General features: G+C 36.9%; 2 protein-coding genes across 5 annotated transcripts; one reads left to right on the top strand and one right to left on the bottom strand.

The window, feature by feature from the left end:
* Nucleotides 1-430: 430 nt before the first annotated feature.
* LOC105174108 (growth-regulating factor 3) lies at nucleotides 431-3,444 on the top strand. Of its 2 annotated transcripts, none has more exons than XM_088875781.1 (4): nucleotides 431-448; nucleotides 1,314-1,529; nucleotides 1,770-2,118; nucleotides 2,942-3,444. In XM_088875781.1, exons 2-4 carry the CDS (start codon nucleotides 1,316-1,318, stop codon nucleotides 3,348-3,350), a joined length of 972 nt encoding a protein of 323 aa, XP_088731907.1. In that variant the 5' UTR covers nucleotides 431-448; nucleotides 1,314-1,315; the 3' UTR covers nucleotides 3,351-3,444. The 2 variants fall into 2 exon arrangements, with proteins under 2 accessions (XP_088731907.1, XP_011094403.1); XM_011096101.3 differs by lacking the exon at nucleotides 431-448 and adding an exon at nucleotides 797-1,182.
* A 713-nt stretch (nucleotides 3,445-4,157) lies between these two features.
* Nucleotides 4,158-22,534, bottom strand: SBE2.2 (starch branching enzyme 2.2). 3 transcript variants are annotated; one of them, XM_011096099.3, is made up of 22 exons: nucleotides 22,152-22,530; nucleotides 21,022-21,203; nucleotides 19,080-19,378; nucleotides 18,742-18,840; nucleotides 17,903-17,945; nucleotides 17,476-17,535; nucleotides 17,157-17,237; nucleotides 16,760-16,876; nucleotides 16,323-16,406; nucleotides 15,623-15,744; nucleotides 15,351-15,470; nucleotides 13,416-13,545; nucleotides 13,205-13,315; nucleotides 12,297-12,425; nucleotides 10,733-10,836; nucleotides 10,212-10,356; nucleotides 9,590-9,737; nucleotides 9,356-9,456; nucleotides 8,181-8,258; nucleotides 6,504-6,659; nucleotides 5,528-5,602; nucleotides 4,158-4,730 (listed from the first exon to the last, which is right to left on the bottom strand). In XM_011096099.3, exons 1-22 carry the CDS (start codon nucleotides 22,285-22,287, stop codon nucleotides 4,596-4,598), a joined length of 2,655 nt encoding a protein of 884 aa, XP_011094401.1. In that variant the 5' UTR covers nucleotides 22,288-22,530; the 3' UTR covers nucleotides 4,158-4,595. The 3 variants fall into 3 exon arrangements, 2 of the variants coding, with proteins under 2 accessions (XP_011094401.1, XP_011094402.1); XM_011096100.3 differs by having other exon boundaries at nucleotides 21,049-21,203; nucleotides 22,152-22,529; XR_016062897.1 differs by lacking the exons at nucleotides 4,158-4,730; nucleotides 5,528-5,602 and adding an exon at nucleotides 6,916-7,303 and having other exon boundaries at nucleotides 6,521-6,659; nucleotides 22,152-22,534.
* Nucleotides 22,535-22,837: the final 303 nt, after the last annotated feature.

Genomic DNA, 22,837 nt, shown 5'->3' with positions numbered 1-22,837 from the left:
AAAATTCTTACAGGTCGGAGGGAAACTCGTGTTCATTCAGCAAGCCCAGATAGTTATAGTCGAAACAACTTCATTTTATGGAAATTCTTGTGTGATGAATGAGTGGTGTGGTGCTGATGGAAATCACAGAGACAAGTTCTGGGCTTTGGCTGGAAATGGAATTTAGCATTTGTCAGCTCTTTTATCTGCCTCGATGTGTTTTGACTTGTAGTGCAAATACAGAAAAAAAAGTTTTTAATTTTCGAGGCCACAAACATAACAGAATACTTGTATATTTCTTTTTTTAAAAACATAAAATAAAACTGTATGTGTTGTTTTATTTATTTCTCCCTCGAAACCCTACTTCTAACAGCTGCTTTTTTCCATTGTTGTGTTCCCAAAGCTGCAGAGACAGACAGGCTGCAGGCAGCAGGCAGCAGGCTTACCCCTCACACAGAGTAGTCTCTACGTACCCCACCTCTTCTCTTGGCCTTTACTCTTTCTTATCTTTTTATTTTGTTTATTGGTTTTCTTCTTTCTTACTTTCTCTTGCAACTGTCTTGTCTGACTGTCTTTTTTTCTCTCTCAAGACTGGGTTGCATACTCATTGCCTGAAAATGTTTGAAACAGGAGAGTTGATATAACACTTCCATTTTAAATTCTGGAAAAGTAACAAATGTAGTACGTGCATTACTCACACAAGATTAGGATGGATGCTAGAAACGATTTTAAGGAAATATTATTAAAAACGTCAATTTGTCGGTTATATCAAGGTTGTCAAATTGCACAAGAGTGGTATGTATGTGGTGTGAAAAAGAATAAAGAGATATAAAGTGTAGATACGGAAGTCCATGTAAAAAGACTTTTTACCAATGACTTTCTCTTAACATGCTCTCATCAAACCAAACACAAGTTTTTACCAACCAACCAAAACTAAACCTACAAAATCCTCTCTTTCTCTCTCTGACTGTTTGCTTTTTGCCATGGACTTCAATCTGAAGCAATGGAGAGATGAGTCAGAAGGAGAAGAGCAAGAAACGCCATCTCCAAAGCTACCAAGACTTCTCCTTCACTCTCATCACCCACCTGCTTCTGCTTCTGCTTCTTCTGCACTCCCCTTGTTTGTACCTGAACCCACCACCAACCTGTCAGCATACTCTTCTGATAATCTTTCATCCACAATCTCTGTCACCAAACTTCCCAGTACTTACACTTCTCTCTCTCTCTCTCACACACACACAAACTAGAAATTGTTTTGATGCATTTTTTAGCTTACAAGTTTGATTATTAATGGGGTGTGGTGGTTTTAACTTGGGCACATGGTTTCTGATCAGGGATGGGGAGCTACTTCAGCTTGGCCCAATGGCAGGAGCTTGAACTTCAAGCTTTGATCTTCAGGCATATGATATCTGGCGCTGCTGTTCCTCCTGAACTTCTCCATCTTGTCAAGAAAAGTCTCATCACTTCTTCTCCTTCTTCTTCTTCTTCTTCTTCTCCATATTACCTCTGCAACTCTCTTCATCAGTACTACCCGCATTACCAATCACCTCGTAAGTTAACCCCCCATCTCATCTTTCTCGATTGCATTCCTTCAGCTTATAAGTAAAGAATATGGTTTCTCTTTCCTATCTGCTTTAAGGTTTCATGTTGAAATTCTCGATTCATTTGCTGATCTTAATATACTGTCTTGATTTTTTCCAATTCATGATCTTAATATTTTGGAATTATTCTCGAATTTTTTATCTGTTGTGTATTTTGTGCTTAAAAATGTACGCGTATGGTAAAATCAGTGGTGCAATCGGGGTACTGGGGGAGGGCAGCCATGGATCCTGAGCCAGGGAGATGCCGAAGAACTGATGGGAAGAAATGGCGGTGCTCGAGGGATGTGGTGGCGGGGCAGAAATACTGCGAGCGCCACATGCACCGCGGTCGAAATCGTTCAAGAAAGCCTGTGGAAATCCCCACATCCACCACTACCATCACCACCACCACTTACGGCGGGAATGGTGGCGGAGAAGCACTCAAAACTAACCATTCCGCTACTGAAGGAGTAATGGCTACTGCTGTTGGTGGTGGCGCCCCTCGTTTTAGTCTGTCGGAGCCTTCGCCTTCCAAGGATCTTCTCCACCTCAATCCAAGGTATACTTACATCAATACTATTCTAGCTAATTAATTTCCCTATACTTAGAGCCTTTATTAATTTCAAAATCAAGAAAAATTAGATAAATTGAAGTTTTGGGTCAAGATTGATTTTTGGAATTAGAAGTATAATTTTAGAGTGTATAGTAATATTTCTTAAAATTGAGGATGACCTTTGGAAGTAGGACATCATACACTAGGACAACATTCAAGACCATCCCTGTCTTATACTAACTAAAGGAAAAAGAAAGATTTGAGGAATCATATGCCACATGTTACAATCAAATAATTAACTATTTAGTACTAAAGTTATATACTCAAGGTGATCTTTGTAATTATAGTAACTTTTAAAAACTAACAAAAAATTCTTGTAATTTTCAATGATGAATATGTGGTGTATTAAAATGTTAAAAAATCTGGATGACCCGGCTACTTATTTGATGGGTTTTTCCCAGGGTATGGAAGATAGTTATTATAGGGGAATCCCTGTTTCCCAAAAAGAAGAAAGTAAATAAAGCTTGATATAAAATGATCAAAGTCACAACATTGAAGTTGTTTGATATTCTCAAACAACTTTTTCTTCTTGCTGTTGGATCCTGGGGGTCCTCAAAATGGATTCACTTTGGATCCTTTTACTGTCTCAATGGTGCGGGTAATGACCCACCACTGTTTTCTTGGTAGGACCCTTTTTATGATATTTCTTGATTGTGCTCGCACTTACCCCCAGCCACTTGTTATCTGCCTCATTATGTAAACCAGTTTTTACCATTCAACTTGTTCTTTTCACTGTAACTCAGGCTCCAAAGTGTGATGATTCTTGCAGGACTTTGGACTCCATAGTTGAGACAAAGTCTCCATTTGAAGCTCAAAATGGTGGCCAAGGGGCCGGCGGTCGCACCCTTAGACATTTCTTTGACGATTGGCCTAAATCACTTCACGAGACGGAGAGTGTGTCTGCCACCAACTTGTCCATATCGATGCCTGGAAACCCATCATCAGACTTCTCCTTGAAGCTTGGCACAGGCAATGGGGACGAGTCTAGGGTTGTGAGTGGTGAAAGGGAGAGGCCTCAATTGAATTGGGCAACTGCATGGGAGACTGGTAGGGTGGCTCCGATGGGGGGACCATTAGCTGAGGCATTGAGATCGTCAATGTCCACGTCGTCCCCAACAAGTGTGCTACATCGACTACCAAAAAGTTCTACCTCAGAAGCTAGCTATGTTAGCTCTTAATCAATGTGTTATCATCCACTCTAGACGTAAACTCCTAAACATGTTCCACTGTCTCGTGCCCTTTTTAGTTATTCTGAGTTTCTTGCTTTGTTAATGTCTTTTTCTTTCTCTCCTTGCAATTTCTTTATGTGATCATTTTCCTTTGTCATCTATTTTTTGTGGAATCTCTTTCGATCTTGAGAAGTGCAATTGTGTGATGTACAAATTGGTCGGAGACTCGGAGTGATGCTCTCTAATGGTCCAAGAGGAGGGTTGTGTATGTCATAATTTTCTATTGATGTTTTCTTGCAATGTATCTAAAGAAACGTGCACGGAATGTAGGTGGACTAACATACGACCTTGGATGGTCAAAAGCTACATGTTGATGTAACATATGCATAGCCTTTCTGGATAGAACATTACTATATGCTTTGGGTTTGTTCATTATTTTGGGCCTATTATAAAACTCAAATTATCGATTTCTAGTATCAAGAAAGTGAACATTGGATTTCATCAACTTGTACCTGTTCCATGTTTCTTGTGATGCTAGTTGAAGTTGCAGTTATGTTGTATATGACATAGATGTGAGCTGAACTGCCCCAAACGTTGAATTGTGAAATTAAAGAGTTTTGTTGAATAGAGTGTTTCTTCTAACCAAGTAGCCAGAAAAGTATGGGTGTTTAACTGCGGGAGGAAACTATTTCCCTTCAGCCAAAACAACGCTTAGTATGGAAGAGCAATGCTTGCAACAACTACAATGGAGGACAAGATATACTATGTCCAAGATGCCAGTGATTGCAAATGGTTCATGCTTCAAGACAGAGACCATACAAAAGACACGTTATACTTGCTTGGGCTCTCATTATTTCAACAGGGAAAAATAGTAGGAGCAGTTCTTAAACAAATGGTGCTATGGCCTATAATTATGTGCTGCTAATGCAGATAACACGGAACTTTACTAGGGGGAAAGAAGGCATTGCTAAGGGAAGTTGACTTCTGTACAAGTACAGAGGCCATACTAACGTTGGATGCAATGATTGACATTCGTGGATATAGCAAGATGAACATCTGTCGCTCATACTCGTACAAGTACCTGAAAATAATCTTGACTACTGCCATTAATATACTTACCAGGTCTCCCTACACTTCCGTCTTTTCTCCTCTTAGTTGCTTCTTCAACTGGTTCAGAAACCCAGATACAGGCGCGCACCAGCATGGATCAATCGTTACCAAAATCAACTAGTGTCAGCCAGACAGCTAACTGTACTAATCGGCTACATACATCTTACTAACTTCAGCATCAACAGGTTCCACTTTATCTTCTGCCAAGGCATAGACTACAGCTGTTCTAGAAGGTGCATAGATAAAAAAAGAACGAGGCCGGCCATCGTGCAACCCTTCCTGTTAAGATCAGGTTGAAGAAAATGTCACGGTCATTCTTTATCTTTCTTTTTTCTGAGAGGGAGTTGAAAAGGTGTTGACAAGTCTACACATGCAAAACAGTTCATCCCACAGTATCAACTACTGGGACTACTAAGATTAAGGTAATCTAACATGCATAACTGTATACAGCATCTAAACATACATACAAAAAATCAACCAGTGGTTTACTTTCCAAACAAATCTAGAATTATTGAGCTGGACATCTTTTCCTTCTCCATATATAGGTTTCAAACAGGAAATTCATAGTTTGCAAATACTGAGTTTAAAATGTTACAATTCCACACTCGTTTGAACTAAACTTATCTGCATTTTCTTTAGATGGACAAAGAACTTGTCCACTTTTGCATGATGTTTCAACAAAGTTTGTTAAACTAAATTGATGAGCAACCGTATGGTCCCCTTTGTTGCTGACAAGAGACTTGCCAAAGTCTCTAGTAGTTAATATTGATTTTATCACATGTCAAAATATGATATGAACTATGAACCTGCAAAAATATAAATAATGACAACTAAAACCTAGATGAAATTATATGCAATTTTAAAGCAATACTTGTCTCTGGTTAATAGCATAAAGGGAAACATTAACTAGTTTAATTTTTTCAATTACTGGATGGAAGAAAAATTAGTTCTAGAACATGGAACAAAGTATAATTGATCAAGACTCGAGTTTTATTAAATTAAAAAATGTCGAATCTAAGAGATTTGACCAAAATGTAGCAGTCAGAAGTGACTTAAACATAGGTATATCAGCTTACAGAGGTAAAATACTCTGCCTCATGATTAATTCTGCTGAAGCCCCCAAATAATGGATCATCTGAGTCCAAAACAACCTGCATAGCGTTCAGCAGAAAAATAAGATGTGCAAGTAAATGCATGATCAAGGAGCAAAATAAATAGGTGGAAATAATCAAGCATCAGGAGCACCTAAGCAGATACAAGTTTCATGTCTCCCAACACCTCATATTATGCCAAATGTAGGCCATAAAGTATCCTCCCAACTATATTTACTGATTAATCACACTATTGTTTCTCATCTAAATTTGGTTCCAATCATGTTGGACGCTGCAATACACATAGTTCTGTTTCTGGCATTTTAGAATTTTGGTTGGGGCGTCACATTCTAGACTTTAGGACCATATATAAACTTCATAGGGCCATCTCTTATATGGGAAACTGTCATCTGCTCGTAAAATCCATATCATCGTAATTTGTTGCTCAAATTTGGGTATCCTAATGGGGTAGTCGCCTTACAGGAGCATGTATAACAGCACTCTTCAAAGGCCAGCCAGAGAAGCACGACTAAAACTGAAGATTGGTGCCTCATCAGAAGTTCCTTTTTAGGGTAAACCAACAATGCAGCAAAATATATATTTTCTTGTCAGAAAATAGCCTTCTTACATATGATAAACCAATGCCAATTTTAATGCCTACATGGGATGCAAATGGCAGAAGCTAGGATGAGGAAGATGCTGGAACTGTGTTCAGGAAGACCCTACCCTTTGCTCAGATAAAAGGCTCTTTTCTATGTCAGTGATATTCGATAAATGAGAACAAAACTCCTAACAGGGACGAAGTTCTCAATATTGCACTTATTTTACTATGCACAACTTCCTGCTATTGGTTTGTGCAGGTGTATAGAACTAGATATAGAAACAACATCAACAACAATAGAAGAAAAATAAAACAAAAGCAACAATCTTGAGAGAATGAATTTTGTTTGTCTCAACATACCTTGTATTTTCCTGGCTTTAAGCAGCCTACCCGGTAATCTGAATAACTATTACTCCAATGGAAATTAAAGACAAAGACTAAGTCTCCCCTTTCGAAAACAATTATCCTATCTCCTTCATCCTTCCTTGATATATACTGATGCTCTGACGTCATGAACTGCAGAAACATTCGAAGTTAAACTTGTAACCATGAAGAACAATGATCGAGGGGAACCAGGGGCAGTTTGCTCAAAATGGAAGCCTTGAACAATAACCATGGAATAAAATAGACTGAAGTCAGCAAACATCTTGTCCTAAACTGTTAGTTTGAGAGGTTGAGAGCAATAACTTTGGTAGTAAATTAGAAGTCTTGATGAATCTTGGGATAACTAGTTTTGCAAGTTATACAAGCCATCATTTATGTCAATTACTACCTTCTGCTAAAAGAGGTGAGAAACCACAATTATCTGTTCTTGATTTCTGAGGCAACTAATTTCCCATGGTCTCTTGGGATATAGAGTAACCGTTTTCCTACTCTGACGTTTTGCAGTGGCAAAGAATAGGAGATTACAGGAATTTGAACATGAAGCTGCCTCAAGACTCCAATACCTAGAGAACCATCTTCTACCTCATTAAACCAGAAAAGAGTAGTAAATGATACAAGTTCAATAGCATAGAAGCAGTTCATTAGAGATGAACCATTCTATAATGTTTGATTACTATTTCTGGAAAGAGAAAAGAAATCCTTCCCCTCTGAATCATCTTATGCGTCCTACCACCCACCATTGCTGTAACAACCTCCATATAGCCTCAACCATTAATCTGCTAGAGATAATACGCAGTGGAATAAGAGAATCTACCAATAACGCAAGGTCCTGTAGAAACAACCAATTGGAAACAGGAAAAGATACTGTTGCCCGCAAATCTGTTGAAATTCTTTCTCAAGACTTCGTAAATAAAGATGACATAATGTTGTAGTCCTTAGAAATAGGAACAGAAGAACATAGTGTCATGTTGAAACTTTTTCCAGCCCATCACCATTATATATGATAGAAATTCCAAGACTCTAGGACAAAACCTCTTCCCAGAAACCTTTCTAAAAATCTCACCCCAAACATTTTTGTTACGAGAATTTGTGTTGCTAGAGGAGAAACCAGAAGCAATCATCATTTCATTTTTGGGAAATAACTTGGAACCTATCCAGAATGAAGTATATTCAATTTTGCTTCAAATTTACCCCATATGATCTACATCCTCAGAAGGATATTTTAAAACTAGCTTAGAGTTGGTTACTTCATCAGCCAACCAGAAATGGTTACTGTCATTGAGGGTTTTTTTAGTAAAGAGCATGCTCAACATTACAAGTATAAAGTTCTCACCAGTCTCCGAAAATATCTTGTTGGTGTTAAACAAGATAAATGCATACTCTTTACTAAAACCTCAAGACCTAACCTGGAAGAAATATTACTTAGAAAATGATCCAAGCCAACATGTAATTCATGGACCTGGGAATTGCTTTGAAAAGGGATTCAAACTTGCAGAGTCACTATCCAATTTGTGTACCATTTCATGAGAAAATCTACGGTTTATGCATTTCCAAATCCATCAAAATATCTGTTTTAATGAATGTTAGTTCTGCACGTAAGAAACAGCAAATCACTTAAATTTAATGAAAGCAAGAAGCGCAAGGAATACATACACCATATTTTTCTTCAAGATGCTGCATTGCTTGGTCAAATTCTTGCATTCCACGATATCTTAAATAATCTGCATCACCCTGAATATGCATCAAAGTTAAATTGGAGACAAAAATGCATTTGCTGCGGAGATCTATCTTAAGTGATTATATGGTAGAGTGTCAAAAGATTTCTCTGTGCAATGAACATCAAAAAAAGAGGAAATTCAAGCCTTCTACTTTGATTTTCTCATTTTTCTACTATATTATGCAAAATGCATAGTTTGCATTAAGACAAAGCATAAGTAGCTATGAGACCCAAACTTAAATGATGGAATGCATTCATATATTATTTATCTACTGTTAGCAATTGTGAATTGATATTGAAGCTCAAGGGCATGGGGTGTTTGCTGACATTGTTGACCAACAATGTTTGAGATCTGTCCTTTTTGACGAAATATAGAGTCAGATCAAGAATTTTATTCTCCTTCAGGATGCACAAGCAAGCGGATAATGTCAGTCTCTGAAGCAAAAAACCCTAAAGTTCCATTTCACTTTGCCACGCACTGCTGATCTGCAGGTCTTGACAACTTTCTTCATTTAATGTTTTCATTCTTCAGGGACCCAGCTACACCTGTTATTTTCAGCAGCATAGCATTTGGAACCTTCCATCTCACTTACCACAGCCTCTCACTCTATAAAGTTTTTTAATGAATCATAGTCTGTCAACTTTCTTTGCAGCATACACCTTCTAGCTTCAACAGAAAATTACTGCCAACTAAGATTCATTTACAGCACCATTGCTACTTTAGGACATCTCTATAAGGCCCAAGCATCCCCTTCTACATATCTGATTATCATAACCCTTATCTTCCAGATCTAAGGATATGAAAAACTAACTAGTTCTCTCTTTTGCTTGTCCAGGATATTTTTCCTGTGTGATCCACAGCTCAGATCCTTGGTTAGTCTTCCTCAGAGTCATCCCCAGATCTAGTCAGATAAGCCCATAGTTACTGAAATTTCATGCTTCACCCCTTAATAGTAAAGTTGCAGGCTCTTATTTCATCCACCCCATGACTGATAATCAGACATTTTTGCAAACCACTTAATCATCTAAGCAAATGCCCAAGCAAAGTAGGAAATTGCATGATGAAACCTAAAATTCAAAATAAATTGGCTCAGGTTTGAGCAAGGTATACCAGATCGAATCTACGCCTGCACTTGTCATAACTGAAGTTATTCCCTGGAATAACTGCGCCACCAGGAAGATGTTGATCGCCTCTAGGAAAATCTATCCACTCTGATTTAAAAGAGGAAAGGGTTATGACAAGACTTTTGTGTGTTAAAATTGAAAAGTAAAATTTTCAGATACATAAAACATAAAAGTAATTTATAATTCAATTCTTGCAACAAGTATTACAATTTAAACATACCAGGATGTCCAAATTCATTTCCCATGAAATTCAGGTACCCTTCTCCACCTAACCCCATTGTAATAAGCCTTATCATTTTGTGTAAGGCTATTCCACGATCTATTAAGGGAGTAGATGGTCTATCCAGTGCCATGAACTCATACATATCCTGCAAACAAGATTCAAAAAACAACAATAAGCTTAAATCTGAAGTGAACGTGCATTATTTCTTAAAAGATTTCCTTTTTGCTGTCACTGACTATTGCAAATATATAATTTCATGTCTCTTTAGAAAAGTAAAAAGAAAGCACATCCAGAAATAAAAGAGGAAGCAATTATGATGGAGTTTGTTAGACAATGGCTTGTGATACATGGATTACTTGCTATCATTAAGTAGTCTGACTAATCCCTATTCCCGCACAATGTTCCTGATTTGTTTCACTGCCTACTGTACCATTATTTCTTAAATGAACAAAGGATTCATCATATTTTCAGTTGAACAAAAAATATCTGTCCCCAGTCTTAGGGAAAACTGCTCTAACAAAAATTGTGAAAAATCAGAGCCAAGTATATGAAAATCAGACATGATTTCAGTTAGAAATATAACTGCTCAATATTAAGTAAATGTACGTGTATGCGTCACCTTATCCATCAACCAGAATGCAATAGTTTTATCTCCAACCAGCGCTTGGTCATGACTTTCTGCATAGGCAATACATTTTTCCAGCCACCTTCTGTTTGTAAGAGTGTGTATAATATCTCCCATTTTCCAATCTTCATCCCTTTTCCTGCATTAAATAATACAAGTAAAAGAGAGATAAACACGAGTAGTTTATAAGCAATATCCAAATTTATGGTTAACCAACATGCATTGAGTTAGATAACAATAATAGAAAAAGCTAGCAATTCATCTTGTTCAGTGACAACTTAAAATGCATTTAATTGAACCTAGAAGCAGATGAAATTTGTTTAGTTGTTTGGTCTTGTGTATTTTTCATGCTCCTTTTCTTCCTCACCCCGAGGGACAGAAAAGGAAATCAAGTAAAACAGGACTCCATTTTGTAGAATCTGCATCAAGCACTTTTTCTAATCTCCTCATGCACAAACAATAACCCGAGGAAAAAGTCAGATAATACTCATTTCAGAGCTTCAAGGGCAACATACTTGAGAATTTCTATCCACTTATCAGCAATTGCCATGTGTAGGCGATAGTCAAATCCAACCCCACCGTCTTGAACAGGAATACAGAAAGTTGGCATGCCACTGACCTGAAACTCACAGAAATTTTCTAACGACTTAATTCACAAAGTTAATATCCTTTTACAAAAACAATGAATGTTTTACTAATAAAGCATTGGAATATGCATGCATAAAATGTTATCAATAGTGCCTTCTTATTTTTTATCAGGGACAAGAAAACACCAAAAAGTGGAGATGAAAATTAATTGCTTCACTTCTCTAAATCTAAAAAAATCCATAACCGTAAAATAAAAGATACAACACATAAATCACAGGCGCAATAAATTATGCATACATTTTGGTAAGCTAACATGGTGTAAAGCATGCATGGGAATGCACCACTGGTCCGAAAATCACACCATTCAACAACTATCCCATTTCATCAACAAAAATACTCTCAGTACTTTTCCAGATTTTGCTTGGTGTATTTCAGCAAATAGCAAGTGTTTAACCGCCTTCATTGTGTGTATGGGCAGCAGAAGAAAGATGAAACGGAAGGATCAGACAGCTAATAGAGAGGTGGTACCAAAAGTAATTCTTTTTTGTCCATATTACGAGTCCCCTCTCTTCCTGCTCATTACATTCACTAAAACACCTGGGTGATTAACTGTTCAAAGCTGCCTTCTTTTTTCTCATTGTTTCCCTCTCAAGTTGGAAATAGCCCTAACTGGGGTTGAGAAGTTGAGAGGCACAGTAAACAAAGTTGCCTGCAAATGTTTTAATCTCTGATGGTGCAAAGCAAAGGTGGTAACTTACATGTCCCACAAAGTAAATTTGAAAAAATTAGTCACTGAGTTCAATAGCAGCAATCATTGAGCCCCACAGAAAATATCATAAGGATTGAATAAATTCAAGTTAGGAATAAATATGACCAGAGCCTAAATGAATTTTTTCTGCTAACTTACGAACTCACTGAGCTTTGTTCTCTGTTATTGATACCTATCCACTTCCCTTTCACATAGGTCAAATCTTCTACTACCTCCAACATGACGGTTCAGTTTGAGAAATATTCATCATGTCCCAGCTCTATATTTTAGTTCTTATAAGGACAAATGCAATAAACTTCTCATTTATGCAAGATAAAATGATGTATGTGCTTATATGCATGTCTACAAATTCAAATATTAAAAAGTGAAATTGTCTGGTCAGTTTTTGTTGGAAGCAGAGAAATGGGACTCAAAAAAGATAGCCAAGTAGCATGGGGAGTAAATGAGTTCATTAAAACATACTAGTATTCGTGAAGAGATATATTAAGACGAATTTCTTATAGCAGAAAGTAACTAGCCAATGGGAGAGCCTCTTTTCATACTTTATTTATCTGAGCATCAAAGGAGACAAGGAAAGAGAAGATTTAAAAAACCCAGCTTTATATACTCCCATCCCTCCCCAAGAAGGGGCCCAAGAAACCTTTTGAACAATGACCAAAACAAATGGAAACAAATAAATGAGGCAGGGCATACATTGTTTTAAATGAAATAAACAATCTTACATCTTCACCAACTGTTATGGCTTCAGGAAAGAGCCCATGAATGAGATCATTAACCAGCATCAGGTACACCATAGCATCGACATCTGTTGCGTATCCAAAGTACTCATTGTAGTTCCCAGTAAATTCCGTCTTTTAACAAAACAAATATATTAGTCTGGATATCACATGGATAAGATCGAAGAGTAGAAGATGCAAACAGAAACAAAATATGCTCAAATGATTTTCAGAAAACTGGATGTTCTATGACGGGGCATGTGCAAATCAGAATATTCATAAAGCTAGAAATCATGCGTTCATATAATAAATTTACATCTTAAGGTAGTTCACCACATCAAATTTACAGTTTCCTAACAATTAAAACAGAATAGGACGGTTCACAGTATATGACCCCACTGAGAACCAGACATACAATGTGTACAATCAAAACTGAGATTTCATACTTGTTTTATTTTCAACATGATTGTCATTTAGTAACAAATGATTGACTGTTTTTTTAATTAAACATCTAAATGCATAAGAGGAACACAGGACAGCAAAAGGATGAAAATTGACGGGGCGACATCCTAAATTATAAATGATTAAGAAAAAGATCATCTCCTAAGCACAGAAAAGACCTCGGGGACAGGCAACCCCATTTTCTGAATGACCTAAGTGAATATTCCAAAAAAAGAACTTGATGTCATCCTATCCTACCATCATATTTTTAATTGATATGAAATGTGAAGCAACGATTATCAGATTTATGAAACAGACTTGTTCAGCAACACAGGATGTGTTTTCAAGCTGAGAGTATTCATGATTTTAAATACTTCCACTTTAGGCCTGTAACATACATGTTAATCATGTCATAAACCACATTACTCAATCAATTAGCAATAACATGCTGCTACTAACCAATAAGGCAGTACCTGGAGACCATGGTGAGTATACATCATTGATGTCACACCATCAAATCTGAAACCGTCGAACTTGTACTCATCCAACCACCATCTTGCATTAGAGAGGAGATACCTTAAAACCTAGGGTTAAAATCATATTAGATGCCAAATAATATTATTGAAGCAAAACTAAAAATATTCACATATTCTATTGTAACTTCTGACATCAGAAAGTACATACTTCCCATTGTCCATAGTTAAACAGACGAGAATCCCACATCCAATGATAACCCCGCGGTCCAGAGTGGAAGTAACAGCTATCAGTGCCATCAAACATGTTCAATCCATCCAAAGTGTTCTTCGATGCGTGGCTGGAAATATTGAACTTTTTTCAGTTGAACGATAAAGATGAAAAAATTTCTTCAATCGAGACATAATTTAATCCAAAGATAAGCAACAGAAAAGGGAGGACCAAGGGCAAAGGGTTAGGGTGGTGGGGCGGGGATTATGGACGAAGACGACTTGGAAGACATATTATGCAACAGATAATTTGCAACCATGTATCAAGGACCATTTTAAATCCCGCTATTCCAGACAACTAAAGCTGTACAAGGCAAAAAAGCAATTTTGAGACACGAAGTTGATTAAATGTTTTAAAACAACTCAATAGCCTCTCAAAGACTAAAAGCATTAAATTTCAATAATTATATTTTTATCTAATCCGATTAATGTGTTCCAAACAGTTACCACCTGGGTTTCTCCATAAAATTGGGCTGGATATCTTAATTCAGCATGAGAACTTCAATGGTTAGGTAGATGATAGAAGATTTGTACAAAGAAAACAGTAGCACAGCTCATGATCCAAGCTCTATATGTTTGAAAGTCAAAGGAATGCCTAAGTGTCACAAAAGAGGGTTTAATTGCTAACACAGAATCAGTATAATTTCCTTATTGCATAGCTTCTTCAAATGAAAATATACTACACTACCTTCATCCCCCCACCCCCCAACACCATGCACACACTTTCCATAGTTTCTTTCCTGATTACACTAGCATGAAAGTCTGTGCCCATCTTTTTCCACTTATTTAGTGTTTGCAAAGCAGATGGGTAAATTAAAGTAGTTCATACAGAAAAGCTGCAACTTGGATCCTATGTGAAACTCATGAAGGAAATAAATAGCATACTTAGCTTTGATGAAATTCAACATATACTAGGTAGCCAAGGATATCATCTGTATCGCCAATCATGTTCAGAAGATGTTTCATGTTTTATCACTAAAAGACAAACCAGGTTTGAAAACAAAACAAATATAGTTTCACGCCAATGCCTCTCTACTTTTACAGAGAGCAGCTAGAAGATAAAATTGACCACCTTGTTAATATCAGATTCCAGTGCCTTGTTTTGATGAATGTGATTTGAAAAAAATTAGGAGCTAAAGAAGGCCATGAATAATGTTGTCCTGATGGTAGAAGGAAAAGATCTTAAAAATTCTCACAACATAAGTCAAATGCTGCAGCATATTGGATCAAGAATGAGAAGAAAACAGCTATAACCATGTGAAATCAAACACATTGTAAAAGTATGTTTGCTGTTTCAATTAGATGCAGGTTAATGGCCCACAGTTATACTTAAAATCCAGTACATGGTTGCATTACCATAAGAAACCAATAGTCAGATCTAAAATAGTCAATCTGATTTACTTGTGTTAATATTTTTTTCCAACTGATTGGGTTTGAATGGAGGAACTCATTACACCCTCTTACTTAAGTGTCCATTTCTAATTTGGTAACAGTACCATGTTGCTTCACTGAGAATCACCGCATTATGATGGTTGCTATTTTGTAACACGTTTACTGGTAAATATATAATTATGCTTCTAAGGAAACATTTGATTTTGCAAGCACATAGAGAGTAAAAGAAATGAACTAGAATTGGTGTCATCATTCAAACTGTCGCAGCTTCCTGGAATAATTTTCCGCAATCTTATGGAATGTCATAATCTATGCAAGAGTAACAGATATCTGGAATGGAAAATGGTACTTAAAATTGAACTGAGCTTCTCTACTACTGTTGTGGACTATCCTTAGGGAACATAATGTACATCGACTGCATTTATGCACTAAATAATTCAGATTTATACTTCATAGATATTATATCGTGGAAATTTAATTATACCTGTGCACAATATCCATGAGAACAACCAAATCCAGCTCATGAGCTTTATCTATTAAAGACTTAAGCTCATCTGGAGTCCCAAAGCGACTGCTTGGTGCAAAGAAATTTGTCACATGGTAACTGAGATAAGGAAGTGAAGACAAAATTCTGTCAGAAGCCAGAAGCCAAAAAAGGAAGAGTGGAAGAAGAGAATTCACAGGAATTTGCACAACTACTACACTTTATACTAACAAAACCAAACTACATAACAGCTAGTGAGAGGCACATTTTACCCGAAACTTGCATAATATGAATGCTCCTGAATTGCCATTATCTGAACAGCATTATACCCAAGTCTCTTGATGCGAGGGAGCACTTCATCCCTGAAGTTGGCATATGTATTGATCACAGGATCCTGCATCCAAGGTCAAGAATATAGCATAACCCAGTTAAGATACTAAGTACCTGACTATTAGAACTTGGGAACAATATAAAAGATATAAAAGCCTAAATTTTTCAAACTAGCTAGGAAATCATCAACTATTTTGGTTAAGTTTGCGAACTTCTTGTGGCATCATGAACCTTAAGAGAAGCAGACATGTATTTCTGCCAAGAAAACTTTTAGCACTTGGTGTTGATGGTGTTGAAGATCCCACCAAGAATCAATTATAGCATACACTATCTTAAGAGCTTATCCTTAGGTGGTTTTCAGTGCAACATGTGTTGACCAAATTATGCATAATCAATTAAATAATTGCTAGCATTGTTGGTGCATTTGGATTCAATAATCAAAGGTTTCTCAGTGCAAATCTAAAGATGCTTCTATCAGATCGTGTATCATTAACAAGCGAATCTTTAGCATGACCCTCCCAGTAATCTGTTTACTGCAGATTTTGGGAAAAGGGAAATTGTTCGTAAATCAACACAGAGGCACTGAAGAGGAAATGATGGAACATGGAAATATATATTATAGGAAAGAGAAGAGACGCACACCTTACTACTCATTCCAACATGGGACTCGTATATCCGGAGTGACTTTGGTTTCTTCGGACGAGGATGTTTAAAAACATACCTTTCCTGCAAAAATATTATAAAGTGCATCCAAAGTTGAGAAGAATAGAAGACACAAATACTACCAGGTAAATCATCATTTAACCCTGACAAACAAAAGAAGCATTGTGACTTTTGAACAGAGAACAAGTATTTCCTATGTGCCCTTTAAATTTGCACATTCATGACTAATGCACCTTTGGATTCCTATGTACACGGGTAAACATGCAGCAAATAAAAAATTAAAATCTAACAAGAAATTTATTTATTTTTTCACTTTTTTGCTTCCCCAGGTCCCCCATCTTCCATAAATCTCATCAGTTTATCCAATAGTCAATAATGTCAAATCAAACATAAACAGTAGAGAAAATTGTAAGTACCTCCTCTGGTGGATCATAATATACTCCATTATATGGAATTTCTCCAGGAGCCTGAACGGAAAACTTTATCCAAGCAGGAATAGAATCTTTCATGCCAGATGGAGTATCCATACGAATCTGAAATTAAAATATATTGGTAAACAACATAGCAAGCTGGCTGTCCATCTGTGTATACCACAGAGAGCAAAGGTCCACACAATGGCAATGATTATTTGGTCATGTGCAATAAACTACAATGCTGTTAAGCAGTCAGAAAATGAGCAATGGCATGCCTAGAGTCTTCTACTAAGTGAAGTTTATCAATAAGAGATTATCGTTTGTTATTCAATTGGACTATTGAGAAAATAGGCCTGCAAATCTTCATGAGGCTGTACCTCATCCCATCAATAAATGTTACCTTTACACGGGAACCATGGGGAATAGCTGGAGACCCATCCACATTGTTTGGTAAAAATATCTCCCAAACGCCAAATTCATCCTGTTAAAATGTTCGGTAAGTCTAATAATGTGAAGGAAATAGAACAGTCTTAACAAGGAAGGTAAATAACAAGATACGGTAGTGTTCTAGAAATACTATAACATCAAGATAGAGAAACAGCTTGTAACTGGAAAAATTTGAGCTGTTGAGCAGAAGAGACCTACTCGTGTAGTTAATGAATAAAACTCCAGCTTTTCTCAATGACTGTGTGATATACAAAGAAGGAATTGAAGCTTACACGAGTCATAACATCAGCATTAGGATTCCAGTTGTTGAAATCTCCAATAAGTGCAGCCCACTGCAGGTGCATAACGAATTGTCAATGTATAATAATCATTAATTGAGTTAGAAAAGGTGAGAGTTGACATAAAAGGAACCCATAATAACAGCAGCCCGGAGGTGTCAACTTGATTTATGACCTGCTACTTTGGCAGCAGTATGCCCTATTACCACATGCATCACTTGTGACAAAATCTATGCTTAAGCCGCAAATCACAAGGACACTAGTTTACAGCATCAGCATGTTTCAGAACCAAAAAAAGAATGTTTACGAGCAAATATAAGTCTAAAGAACAGCTGCTTGTTCAAAACTATTATTTTGAGTGATGAAAAGGATATGTAGAACTACAGAGAAATCTAGTTCCAGTTACACCAAAATTACTAACCTTGGCCCCAGGTGCCCACTCCCTGTAAGTAATACCTGTCTCACTGGCAATACAATTTAAAGGAAATTAGTACTGACACACCTTAAGATTAAAATTCTATTATCAAGCAAAAGCTATGGAATTTACAGAAACAGGATCACTGAATCATACCATCTAGAGTTAATAAAAGAATGATTACCATATGAATAAGAAGCACTATTGTTTCTCATAATTCAATCATCAACATTTCAAACACACTTCAACATTCTCATTGGTTCTGCCAAGAATCAACATAACCTTGTCTTACAGGTAAATAATTAAGGAATAAACCTGAGCTGGTACAAAACCCTGGCTGCTACATTTGCTGTATATCGTTACTCTGATATACGTGCAATCCTTTTGCATTTAAAATCCCACAAGCACATAATATTTCCTTCCTTCTCCAGAACACATGTACAAAGGTGTCAAAGAGATCTTTTCTAACTGGTGTTTTATCATGTTAGATAAAGAAAATTGCACTGCTACAGTATGTTAATGGTGCTAAGAAGATGCCGACATAGAACCTAAATATCTAGCAGGTAAGCTTTCCACCATGTTGTTTGTGAAGTAGGTAGAAACTAATCACTTCTATGGTAGTAGTATTACAGTTATTACTAAGATATAGACATTACTTCATCACATAATTGGGTGTCAATAATCAAAAGCAGTTGACTAATTACAAGAAACACGTGATACCAAATGCACATAAAAAGTTTCTGATTCATCAGGTGCACGCATGTTTTAAACTGTGATTGTCCTCGGAAGACTGTCCAACATATTCAGAGTAACAAAATCACACGTTGAACAGACGGAAAGTGCACCTGCGATTAAAACCTAGTTTTTCATAACCACGAGAAAACTTTTCCAGTCCACCCTCATTCTTGTCAATTGAATCGCGCAATCTTCTATACTGGCCATACCTGTAAAAGACAATATTATGTAGTAAGACAATCAAATCAATCAACTTCTGAAATGCGGACAAATGAAACAGATTCTACCATGCATCACAACAAAAGAGTGCTATAAGGAGATTTAAGTTTAAAAAATGCAGATATTCTCAGACAAACATAAAATTTAAGAGTCTAAAATATATCATTCATATAGCAGATTTAATTGTGGTAGACAAATTTTTTTAGCAAAATTGATCGAACAATCTAACCGATAATCAAGATGTTCACGATGATTGCTCAAAAGTGGATCAATCTCATATATCCTCTGACCAATTCCAGGTTGACGGATGACCGTCTCTCTGACCCTGGAAGTTTCATCACTTATTGTTTTATATGTTGAGTCTGATGTTCCTTCAGATTTTGCATTAACATCTCCATCTAGTATTTGTTCAGAGATAGAGTCTTCCCCTCTAATGGCATCACTGGAACTGCTTTCCTCAACCAAGTTTTTTTCCTCTTCAATTTCCGTTTCATGTTCCATTTCTGAACTTTCAACACCACCCAATATCTAAGGGGAAAAAATCACAAGGGGAGATGAATCAGTGAAGAGGGAAGATATTGCTGATTTAGATATTCGTTCATACACAGTGAATAACAAAGTAAGAAATGCAGGTTTAATGTGTACGGTATAAAAACGTTAAGGAAGAACTAAAGCATGGATGATAAATGACAGAGGACTGAAGCCCCAGAGGCTAAATGTCCCGGGTCAGCTACATTTAAATAGAAGAAAACTTCCAAGAATTAGGCATGCTTGAGCATGTTTAGCATCAATATTCAGATGAAATGCATCTCCCTTCCTTCAAAAATCTTATCAAGGGAAAAGGAAATTAGGCACTCAAAATATAGATGTGAGTTATTTGCTGTAATATGCAATGAGAAGTCTGGAGCTCAAGAAAACACAAGATGCAAGGCAGAGCAACAGAACATGATTCTTATTCACTAAATTTGTAACCAATATGTCAGTTCTTTCTATGTAAACTTTCAGAACCAAGCAAAGGGAGAAACTCGAATGTCCAAATGTCAACAGCTTAGTACATGTATTCAATAGAATACACGTGCTGGTGTATAATTGCACTATGGGAACCAACAAGAAATTGAACTAATTTTCTTTATCTGCTTTATTACCCTAAGAATCAATCATTTACAAACGCTTAGCTATCTTGTAGCAACATTTAAATATCAAAGTCCTTCAACTTTCAAGCGGCACCTGACAAGTAGCTTCCACAACAAACAAATCATATTCCCACAGAATTTTGGCTCTACATTGTGCTCTAAATAAATTTTAAGTCTATAACTTGCTTTGATATTAAGTTCATGTGTTGCAAGGGCCCAGGAATACTGGCAGTAACTTAGTAGAACTTAGGTCAAATTAATTTTCCATATTTTCTAAAAACTTACATCATCAACTCTTAGCTTAAGTTCTTATTTAAATCCTCCTTATAGTTTAAGTACAAGGCACAGTCTGAAAATTGGTCAACTGAACTTTCAAATTAGAATTAGCAGTCAACATCACGACCTTCCTTACCCTAATGAAGCTAAACTGGAAAAGGGATAGGACTATAACCTAAATCATAAGCTACAGAAGTTAAGCCTCCTGCCTTCAATTATACAGCAGGCTAAGTAGTAGAGCTTAATTCTTGTAGTAATACTTTCTTATCCTTTTATTACATCTTCTAATCAATGATGAAACCATTTTACAAAAGTTTTTGCGACAAATTATGCAAAACTTATGCCTGGAAAAGAAAAACAGTGTCAAATTTTTCCAGCCAAAGACCTTGGTTTCTTCCTTTCACCTTTGTTAACAACAGACTACAGGAAGTTCAATACCCATTTCCCATGCAAAATACCCTGACTTACGGTTGTCTTTATAACATGCATAATGTAGTAAAAGGATGCATAAATTATGTAATTAGATAACTATTATGCAGACAAAATGAAGTTTTGGATTTTCGATGACAACAATGGGAGAACTCTACTAAATTATAGCAGCTCAAGCAGCTCCTAAACACAACTGCAAATTTTGATGGGTTTTTATGTCAAATTGAACCTCCAGATTGGAAATGCAGTAAATGTTTATGTGATATCTTTTCCTTGACTTTTTGTGTTAATTTTTTTTCTATGTTCTTTCCCACTTTGTTTCGCTCGATTTACTCTGTATTCTTTTTCATGCTGACATGCCTCAGGATTATCTGACACTATCTTGGGGTCCTCAAATTGTTCTGTTGGAGAAGTGGAGTCATCGTTCTCATTGCCTGGAACAAGGACCTTCTCTGATGCGGTTGCTGTAGAAGATTGGGATCCAGACTCATAGGTCTTTCCACAAAAAATCTTACCTGCAAGCAATAACAAATTAGCCAAATCACTCTAGAATGGTAATTACAGCATAATATAAAAGGGTGGGAAGAATATTTTTCTTTGTAACTTTAACCAGAAAGGAGGCCAATGGAATAATAACAATTAGCAACCATAAGCTTCATCCCTGTGAAAGAATCCAAATTAGTTCGGCTTCACCTCACTTTGAACAACTTGTGTTCTTTTAATTTACATAACCAGTCCAGAATCCCATCCACCATAAAGATCCGAGAAAAGTGAAGCTCTATCCATTATTTAAGCAACTTCATTTTGCTTAACTGTTTTAGTCAGTCTCGAATCCGCCCCACAATGCTAGACCTAATCTACTCTTAGCCCAAACTTGGCTGAACCCAACACCAGAAACAGTTCGGTCAGTTGACCAATTCTGCAAATATTTGCACTAACCATCAACCACCTTGTCTACCCAAAATAGCAACAGAATATCGCATATTCACCCAATCAACAAGTTCCACTAATCAAGAAAGCGAAAATTTTAACAGCAATGCCACATTTATCATTCGAAAGATCCAAAATGAAGAATGCAACAAAGAAGATGATCCCGCAAAGCACCATGAAACGTCAATCAGAACTTGATGATTGGATCAATTACATCGGAATTTCACTCGAGTTTACTCTATTAAACTTTATTCCATACCATCTCATGCGTCACTGCGGTAAAAACACAATTTAACTCCATAATCAATTCCCTTTAGCTCTGATCGATGCGAGAACAGATAAATTTGCACTCGAGCTCCACTGACAACGAAACGAACAAAATCCACGACGCCATTGAAGAAAATGAAAAGGAATAACATCCGAAACAACAACAAAAAATTAATCCAACCAACCACCCCACGTGAAAACACGCATATCAATAAAAGCACATATAGAGACGAACAGCAAGAGTGTGTAAAAGGGATCTCGCTTACGTGAATGAGATTTATTTTTCAAGAAAAACGAGAGATGGGGATTCCTAATATCACCATGCGAGCTCGCACCATTGCTGCCAAGCTTGTACACCGATGGCACAGTAGGCAGGCGCACCCCAGGTAACGTATAAACCATTCTTCTCCAAAAGATTTCCCCGTTCTCTTTCCCCTTTTTCCTTGTTGAACACAATTTTTAAACTAATTCCTTGTGCAGATCTGCACCGCGTTCAAGGTGCCAAGGAATCCGTGAAAAGAGTGGTGATAAGATATATAAGTGAGTGTGAGTAAGTAGCATGTATGTATCTTCAAGGGCAAGGCCAAGGAGAAGCAGCTACGTGTGGAGAGAGAGAAGTTGCATAATTGCATGGGATGGATTGGATGCGTGGGGTCTACTGAACCTCCTGCCTCCTCAGCTGCATCGTCTATTTAGCTAGTGCCTGAAAAAATATCTTTGATCTTCTTGTGTGGGCCAATGGCTCACGTGGGCGGGCTACTGATGAGTGATGATATCTCTCTCGAAAGATCAGCAGATGTATAATATATGGGTGGTCGTGGTTCCTAAGTCCTCACCATTTTGCGTTTTATTGGTTTCCGTTTTAGTCTATGATTTCTTTCCCAAATCAAAGGAACCCACTCTGTCAAAGAGGGCATCAAATTTGCATCATTTTTCGCATATTCTCGTTTCT

Source organism: Sesamum indicum, linkage group LG11, assembly GCF_026168435.1.
Source record: "Sesamum indicum cultivar Baizhima isolate 11 linkage group LG11, ASM2616843v1, whole genome shotgun sequence".
NCBI classification, from domain to species: domain Eukaryota; kingdom Viridiplantae; phylum Streptophyta; class Magnoliopsida; order Lamiales; family Pedaliaceae; genus Sesamum; species Sesamum indicum.
The sequence above is the reverse complement of the archived record's forward strand: the minus strand, read 5'-3'. Positions and strand labels throughout refer to the sequence as shown.

Coding starts and splice junctions, on each gene's coding strand:
- LOC105174108 (XM_011096101.3), top strand. CDS start 963: ATGGACTTCAATCTGAAGCAATGGAGAGATGAGTCAGAAGGAGAAGAG. Junction 1,183..1,313: donor CTCTGTCACCAAACTTCCCA/GTACTTACACTT, acceptor GTTTCTGATCAG/GGATGGGGAGCTACTTCAGC. Junction 1,530..1,769: donor CCCGCATTACCAATCACCTC/GTAAGTTAACCC, acceptor TGGTAAAATCAG/TGGTGCAATCGGGGTACTGG.
- SBE2.2 (XM_011096099.3), bottom strand. CDS start 22,287: ATGGTTTATACGTTACCTGGGGTGCGCCTGCCTACTGTGCCATCGGTG. Junction 21,204..22,151: donor GAAAAATAAATCTCATTCAC/GTAAGCGAGATC, acceptor TATTGCTTGCAG/GTAAGATTTTTTGTGGAAAG. Junction 17,946..18,741: donor AAACTAGGTTTTAATCGCAG/GTGCACTTTCCG, acceptor TTGTATTGCCAG/TGAGACAGGTATTACTTACA.